The following is an 8,430-nucleotide window of genomic DNA, read 5'->3' on the forward strand; positions in this document are numbered from 1 at the left end:
TGTAACAGAAATGAACATTTGTTAAACTACGGGAATATTTTCTTAAATCGTATAAACATTTTATGAAATACACGAACAATTTTTTGAATAGCTGTGACGTTTCTTTAAAATGTCACGTGTATTTTTTAATGGTAAAAAACATTTTTTACAAAGTCCGATTTTTCTTACATTATACATTGTTTTTTATAATGCCAGAAAAACATTTTGGAAACTTGTGAAAGTTTCTCTTAAACTGGTACATACATTATTTTAAGAGAATAAACTTTTTTTTGAATCATGTGACTATATATATATATATATATATATATATATATATATATATATATATATAGTGTTACTATTCATCACCCAGGGTGCAGAATAAGTTATTTTTCACCCGAGGTAATCTTACGATCATTTCATAATTAAATTACATTTCGAATTCAAATAGTTACATTCCTATTGATTAATTACGTAAAATTTGACATAAAAATAAAAATATAGGCCATAAGACAAGAAAATTTGCAGTTTATGTGTATTTTAGACTATGTTTTTACGTTTATAATTTTACATAACATAAAATATTTTTTATGGCGATTATATATTTTCTTACGGTCCCTTTTTGCGTCGGAAATAAGACAAAACTTACGAAACGTAAAATTACGGTGCATTGGTAGTAAAATAAAGAAGGAAGAAGAATAACTATTTCTCACCCAGGGTGACGAATAACGCGACCCTATATATATATAATCATTCTCAAAATGGCATGTAAAAATATTAAACACATGAAAAAAATTAATGTAATTTTTTCTTATTAAAATTTTTCTTTATATGTTTAGCATTTTCAATGCAAGATTAACATTTCTAAAAAGTATGTAAGTTGTTTTGTATCATATATATTTAAAATATTATGAAATAGAAAAATAAAAAAAAGGTAAACAAAGATGTGAAGAAAAATTGAACTTGCATGGTGTCATCATGACGTCATCACGCCGCAGTAGCTGGTTACTGGGCCGGTCCAGTTCCCGCTCCCTACAACATTGGGCGACCCATAGTCGCGCCCCCAGCTGCCCTCCACATTACACGATCTCTACGTATGTGATGGCGTTCATTTTTATCTTCAAAAACACTCTGATCTATTAATCAGACCAATCCTCAAAAATAAATAAATAAAACCTTAGATGGGTCTATCAGGGACGAAGGAGATGAGCTCTGGCGATAGCGACCCCTCGTCGCAGTCCGGCAAGCCCCCTCCACGGCACCTGCCGGCGTCACTTCCTCCCATCCCGGTGTGCCTTGGCAGCCTCTCCTCGTTGCTGCCGGAGCGAGAGCTATCCCCGCTGTCCCTCCCGTGGCGCGTGCCCCTCGTGCCAGCCGCCTCCCCCCGGTCTCCGCTGAAGCCTCGACCTCCTCCTGCATCACCTACGCGGCTTCCCAGGCAGCGACGACAGCGACGCCTTGTTGCGGGGTCTTTGGCTGGGGAAACCCGGCCGCGTCGTCTTCCGAAAGCCAGGTGCGGCGTTCCTCGATTTCGTCTTGCTTAACTTTCACTCCATGGTAGCTTCTTCTCTTGTCCATCTTCATGCGACTGCTGCTTGCCGTTTCTGGATTACTCCTGTAGTGCCCTCCGCCCGGATCAACGTTTTCTTTGTGAAAAATGCGCTGAATTTCCTCCTCACGGATTCCCCGGACGCGTTTTCGGTCGTGCTCGCTGCCCCCGACGTCTTCTACGCTCTTGCCGCCTCGCCGGACGTGGCGAGCTTCATTGTTGCGACTGCGTCCTTGTGCCTTGGCCGGACGAAACTTGCCCTCCATCGCCGCAAGGTGGACGCCATGGCGGTCGTTGAGCGCGCGCGGGCCTGCACCGCGAGCCCACCGACTCTGGCATTGGAGCTCGATCCCGTGCATGCCCCATTTGCCGCCGTGGATCCCTCGCGCATGCAGTCTGTTGTTCTGCCGGGTTCCGCGCCCGGTATGCGTGCCCTAGAATCCACCTCTTTTCCCGCATGCGTCCATGAATCTTCCCCCTCCACTCTGCGGGCCCATGAGCTTCTGGCCCCTCGACCTGACCCGCGTGGCGCCCCCATCCCTCCCTCTCATGTTCTGTCTTCTCCTACCCCCGTCCTACCCCTTCCTCGTCCTATCCTTCCTCAACTCCCTCCGCTGTCACCCGCGATTCCCTCCTCCTCTCCGCCCTCTACACCGCGATTCCGGACGCTCTGCGATGCGGCCTGCAGCGCCGCTCGCCCATCTCCGGTTTCCCCGGCCGCCACTGTTGTGGACGGCGCTCCCACTCTGCCACAGTCCTATAAGGACACCCTGCTCTCCCCGGCTCCTCCTCATCTCCACCGTCGCCGCCTCCTTGCCTTCCTCTCCTCTCCAGTCAAAAAACTGTGCCACAAGTGCTACTCCGCTGAGCACCTCGTCCGCGATTGCCGCGACCCCGTGCGCTGCCATGACTGCGGGCGTTCCGGGCACTTAAGCTCAGCATGTAAGTTCGAGCCCCTCCTCCTTGTTCCTTCCTCCCCCCGTCCCTTGTGTCCCCTGCCTCTCACCCTTCCTCTCCCCCTCGCAGGCTCTCCGACGAGCTTCTCCGGTCTCTGTCCCGCTCCCGCTCGACCTCGCCGCCCAACTCCCCCATGCCGCGTGCTCCTCCGCATGAGCACTGGTTGGACCGCTACTACCGGGAGGTCGAGGCGGAGCGCACCATCCCCTTCTCGGTGCGTCCTCCCACTCTGTTCCCGCGCGGGGCCCCGCCCTCGTGCGGCTCTTCCTCGTCCGCAAGCCCCCCACCCCCGTTGGCTCCGGAGATGGAGGCTCCGCCCGCCCAGCTGCCGCCTCAGGGCGCCGCCGGGCTCCGCCGGCCGAAGTACGCTGAGGTCTTCATGCCTATGGTGGTCGACATGGCGCACTCCCGCCGCTTTTACTATGCCCTCGTCGACCCGGCTTCCTCCAGTCCGGGCGACCTCCTCCATCGGGCCCTGGAGCAGCGCGCCGGCAACCCCTCCGTCGGTCTTGCTGCCTCCCACTATGGCGCCATGATGATTGTCTTCTCCTCCGAGAGCGCTCGGGAGCAGGCCATGCAGCACTTCCCCATGTCGTTCGCCGGGCACGTCATCACCCTCGAGCGCCTGGAGAACGGGGAAAACCTCTTTGGGTGGGAATACACCTGCTTCGCCCAGCTCTCGGCCACCGGCTTCCCCCTCGAGCACTGGCACGAGGGTGGGATCCGCAACGCCTTCCGCTCCATCGGCAACATCTGCTGCATCGACCCCCTTTGCCTCAACGACCTCAACTTCTCCGCCGTGCGTCTTGTCATCCGCTTGGAGCACGAGGACGACGTCCCCCACGCTCTTCTCGTCCGCAACTTCGACGGCGACCTCTCCACGGAAGTGGGCATCCGCCGCGTTCGCTTCTGGTCCGTCGAGGAGGATGGCTCGTCCGTCTCCTCCTTCCACTTTGAGGGGGATGGTGGCTACCCTCCTCGCTCGCCGCGTGGACCTCGCTCCACTGGCATGGACGACATCGACACGCTCAGTCTTCGCGGCTTCGACTCCCTCTCCACCGAGCCATGCCCTGCTGCTCCTGCTCCAATCGACGACTTCCCCGGTGCCCAGCAGAGCGCGGCCATGGCCGCCTTTCGCCGGGGGCTTGGGCGCCGCATGGCTGGGCTGCTCTCTGAGCCCTTCCCTCCCAAGTGGTGCGCCATCTTCCCTCCGGCAACCCCTCTGTTTCAAGACGAGGGCAGCAACTCCTCCATCTCCGACCCCGCCTCTGCTGACGGCCACGCCCTGATGCTTCCCTCCCCGGTGATGCTGCCCTCCGAGCTGGCAAACGACGACCACGAGCACGCCGCCCTCAAGCGTCATGGCCGGCGCAAGTGCGCGGTTGACACAGACCACACCGGTCGCCGTAGCTCCCGCCTCGCCCGAAAGGAGCCGTCCCTGTACGTCAAGATGTTGGACCGGGCCAAGGCGCTCAAGGCGGCGCACTTCGACTACTCCAAGGGCTCCCCCCACCTCCGCGCTGCTGTGCGGGCTGCCGGCATTGGCGTCGACGATGGCGTGCCCGACTCCCTCTCCCTTCGTCAGCTTCAGGCCCTGGGGGAGCCATGTGGTGTCGACCTGGACGCGCTTGCCGCTTGCGCTCGCGCTGAGGAGGCATTCGACGCTGCATGATCTCTTTCCTCTGTGTAGGGCCACGTTTCTGCATGCTGCTGTCACTTCCAGCTCGGGCCTATGCTTGCTTCCCCCTGACTCCTTCCCTCCCCTTTATTAGATCTTCAGGATTGGTATAGGTCTCCCGTCCGTGGGCCTTGCATGGCTGCCGGAGACCCTTATCTCTTTTTCCTTTATCTTTTCCCCCCGTGGGGTGTGTAACGGCCTTAGGCCCTCCTGTGTCTCTCATCAATCCTGTTGTTTTTTTACTTCTTGTTCTTTTGTTGGTGCTTTGCGGGTCCGTCATGACGGCTCTTTTTTCTCTTTGTACGTGGAATGTACGTGGGCTTGGCGACGCATGCAAGTGTAGGGACGTTCGTGCTAACCTCGAGGCCATGCAGCCCTCTTTCCTCGTGATCCAGGAAACCAAACTTGAATGCCCCAACTTGGCAAAAACCGACTCGTTTCTTCCCTCCTCCCTCCGTAATTTTCTCTCCATTGATTCCATGGGCGCCTCGGGCAAGATCTGTTCCGCATGGAATACCAGTATCTTTTCACTCTCAAATCACTTCGCCACCCCCACGTCCTCTCTGTTGACCTCTCCCTTTGCCTTGACAACTCACCGCTTAGAATCACGAATGTCTATGCCCCCTGTGTCCATAGTGCTAAGGAGGCTTTCCTCAGCGAGTTAGCCGGTCATGCACCTCCAAATTCCACCCCCTGGGCTATCATGGGGGACTTCAACCTCATCCGTACGCCTGAGGATCATAGTAATGATAACTTTTCTCGGGTCGAGGCTATTTGGTTTAATGATTTTGTTAATGTCCTCGCACTCATTGATCTTCCGCTCCGTGACCGCCAGTTCTCTTGGTCCAACAGGCAGGCCTCTCTAGTTCTTGCTCGCCTCGACCGAGTACTCATTAACGTCGCTTGGGACTCTGCGTTTCCAACCTCTACGCTTGCATCCTTCACCCGCTCCACGTCCGACCATGTCCCTCTCGTCGTGTCCATCTCCTCAATGGCCCCCAAAACCTGTATCTTTCGGTTTGAGAAGTCATGGACCCTTCACCTGTCCTTCCGCTCCTCTATGCGCTCTGCCTGGACCTCGACTTCTCGACCGGATGCTACTGCCCGTCTTGTGGCTCGACTTCGCCAGTGTCGCCTCAGCTGCAAACGTTGGGCGAAGCGTGTTGCTCCGGTGGCCCAGTGCGAGCAAGATTGCCGTGTGCTTATTGACATTCTTAATCGCATTGAGGAACTTCGTCACCTTTCTCCTCTCGAGGCACTTCTTCGCACCCTTACCATTGGTGCCCTTCATACCTCTGTTAAGGAGAGAGTCCTCTACTGGAAACTTCGTGCGAAACTCCGTTACGCCATCGAGGGCGACGAGAACACATGGTTTTTTCATGCTTCTGCCTCGGCCCGTTTTCGCAGGAACTGCATCCCAGTCCTCTCCTTCGAGGGGCATGAAATCACCTCTCACGCGGACAAAGCGGCTATCCTCCGGGATTATTATAAAGATCTCCTCGGCATTGCGCATCACTGTGACTGGACGTTCTCTTTATCTGATCTTTACCCTGGCGTCGCTCCCCTTCCTGACTCTTTGTCAGGACCCTTCTCCGCGGACGAGGTTCGGACAGCTTTTTTTTGACATGAACCGCCTTTCTAGCCCCGGGCCGGATGGTTTTGGCCCATCCTTCTATGTCTCTTTCTGGGACTTGATCTCCTCTGACGTCCAGGCGGTGTTCAATGACTTCTACGCCGGCACTATTGATCTCTCCAGAATCAACCGCGCCTTTTTAGTTCTCTTGCCTAAAACAAAGGCGGCTCGCTCCCCCTCTGATTTCCGGCCTATCTCGCTTCAGAATTGCATCATGAAAGCCATCACTAGGGCCCTCTGCTCCCGCCTTCAGTGACTCATCCACTCTTTGGTGGACCCTGATCAGACGGGATTCCTCCCTGGGCGGCGTATCTCTGAGAACATCGTTTGCGCCGCCGACCTTCTCCGAGCCTGCCATTTGCGCAAGGCTCCTACTGTGGTCTCTAAGATCGACTTTCGCAAAGCCTTTGACTCCGTTAATTGGTCGAGCCTTCTCATGATTTTGTCTGCTTGGGGTTTCGACAACCGTTGGTGTGGCTGGATCCACGCTATCCTTTCTACTGGCCACACCTCGGTGCTTCTCAACAATGTCCCAGGTGACTGGATCCTTTGCTGCAACGGCCTTCGCCAGGGTGACGCCCTGTCCCCTTACCTCTTTATTATTGTTGCGGACGTTCTTCAACGCATGACGCAGGCGGCAAGCGCCACCGGCCGGCTGTAGCACCCAATCGATCCCTCCCTCCCTTGTCCCGTCTTGCAATACGCAGATGATACTTTAATCCTGTGTCGTGCTGACCTCCCTTCCGTTACTTATCTTAGAAACATCCTCGATGCTTTTGCCTTGGCGACCGAGCTCACCATTAGCTTCCATAAATCTGGCTTTGTCCCCATGCACTGCTCCTCCGAGCTGTCTGCTCAGATGGCCGCTATCCTGGGATGCCCCATATCCACCTTCCCTCAACCCTACCTTGGTCTCCCCCTCTCCCCTCTAAAGCTCCCCATCTCTGCCTATGACCCCCTCATCAACTCCTTTGATAGGTATCTGTCCGGGTGGTGCGCTCTTCTCCTTTCCTCGGGTGGTAGGCTTGTTCCCTGTAATGCCGTGCTTAATAACCTTGCCACCTATTATATGTGTTCCTTTATGCTACCCCCTGGAGTGCTTGAGCAGATTGATCGTCGGCGTCGTGCTTTCTTTTGGACTGGCAAGGATACTTGCTCCGGTGCTTGCTGTTTAATTGCTTGGGACAAAGTGTGTGTTGATGTGCAGGAAGGCGGACTTGGCATTCGCGACCTCCGGCGGCAAAACATGTGCCTCCTTCTCAACTTCGTCGATGCTCTTCACCGGCCCGGGTCCCCGCATTGGAAGCTTTGGTTCCTCCGTAACGTCAGGGGTGACATGGGGGACCCCTGCTCGGCGCCCTCGTTCCTCCAGACGATCATGCAAGCTGCGCTCCCGACCTACCGATCCATCACTCGGGTGCAGCTTGGAGACGGGCGCACCACCTCCTTCTGGCAGGATCGGTGGCTCCCAGGCGGTGCGCTCTGCTTCACCTTCGAGGCGCTCTTCTCACACTCGACGCGGCCCAACGCTTCGGTCACTGCGGTGATCGAGGGCGGCCTCGCGCTCCAGCTGAGGCTCTCCGCGGTGGCGGCCGGTCAGCTCAGTGTCGTGCATGCACTCTTGCGCGATGTCCATCTGTTGGGTGTGCATGACCGTCGCTTCATGGCGTGGGGAGGCGACCTTACCTTCAGCTCCCGGGCTGCTTTTCGTGTTCTGTCGCCACACGGCGTGCTCGACCAGGACTCCATCGACATCTGGGGCTCTAGGCTCCCTAGCAAAATCAAGATTTTCGCGAGGCTACTGGTCGGCAATCGGCTTAGCACTCGGGCTAACCTGTACGCCAAAAACTGCGCCTCTTCTCCAACATGTGCCTCCTGCCAGGCGGAGGAAACGGTGGACCACCTCTTCGCTGCATGTCCTCGTGTGGCTCCGGTCTGGGCTAGGCTTGGCCTGGGCACCTTCTACTCCGTTGGTGAAATTCTCTCTACTCAACCCTCGCTGCAAATTGATGCTGCCGCCTGGAAAGATGGCCTCTACATCCTGATGTGGAGCGTGTGGAAAACCAGGAACGATGTGGTCTTCAACTCCATCATATGCGGGGCTGGCGACGTCCTCCGACGAGCGGCCGATGATACGCTTCTGTGGTCTAAGCGCTTTGAGACTGGACCGAGGGAGCAGCTCCTCCTGTTTCACTCCTTCCTTTTCTTAGCCACCTAGTTTTCCTCTCTCTCCTTTTCTGTTTTTTCCTATTATCTTGATGTTTTTATCTCCTCGATGGAAAACACTGTATGACGCTAAGTCGCTTTCGGGTAATACAACAACCGGTGGGGCTTTCGCCCCCCCCGTCATTCTCGAAAAAATAAAACCACCATTTTCTTCCTCTCGAATGGGTCGGAGGCATGCCATTCGATTATTTGATACAACTTATCATTATTTATCATTGACAAACATTCATTAAGGCCACGGTCAAGCTGGACCATCATCCTGTAGAAGAAGTCGTCACAACCTAAGTGTTGCAGAACTAAAAGATTGACCTCCATTAATTCTAGCAGGCCTCACTCCGACACTGTAGGATGCACTGACCTGGCAGAGATTAGGCCAGAGGACCCAACTGCAAATAGATGCCACAGTCA

General features: G+C 54.7%; 2 protein-coding genes across 2 annotated transcripts; both read left to right on the top strand.

Moving 5' to 3' along the window:
- Positions 1–1,533: 1,533 nt before the first annotated feature.
- Positions 1,534–4,157, top strand: LOC147971800 (uncharacterized). The gene is made up of 2 exons (XM_087524127.1): positions 1,534–1,922; positions 2,555–4,157. The coding sequence occupies exons 1-2, from the start codon at positions 1,534–1,536 to the stop codon at positions 4,155–4,157; spliced, it is 1,992 nt and encodes a 663-aa protein (XP_087380253.1).
- A 2,975-nt stretch (positions 4,158–7,132) lies between these two features.
- LOC147971801 (uncharacterized) lies at positions 7,133–8,014 on the top strand. The gene has a single exon (XM_087524128.1). The coding sequence runs from the start codon at positions 7,133–7,135 to the stop codon at positions 8,012–8,014; it is 882 nt and encodes a 293-aa protein (XP_087380254.1).
- The last annotated feature ends 416 nt before the right edge of the window (positions 8,015–8,430 follow it).

Source organism: Triticum urartu, chromosome 5A (assembly GCF_056163025.1).
Source record: "Triticum urartu cultivar PI428250 chromosome 5A, HENAU_Tu73, whole genome shotgun sequence".
Lineage (NCBI taxonomy): Eukaryota > Viridiplantae > Streptophyta > Magnoliopsida > Poales > Poaceae > Triticum > Triticum urartu.

Bases quoted from the DNA above. Each gene is read 5' to 3' on its own strand.
- LOC147971801 (XM_087524128.1), top strand. From the start codon at position 7,133: ATGGGGGACCCCTGCTCGGCGCCCTCGTTCCTCCAGACGATCATGCAA.
- LOC147971800 (XM_087524127.1), top strand. From the start codon at position 1,534: ATGGTAGCTTCTTCTCTTGTCCATCTTCATGCGACTGCTGCTTGCCGT. The intron at 1,923-2,554 runs GTCTGTTGTTCT...TCCCCCTCGCAG, and splicing joins GTGGATCCCTCGCGCATGCA to GCTCTCCGACGAGCTTCTCC.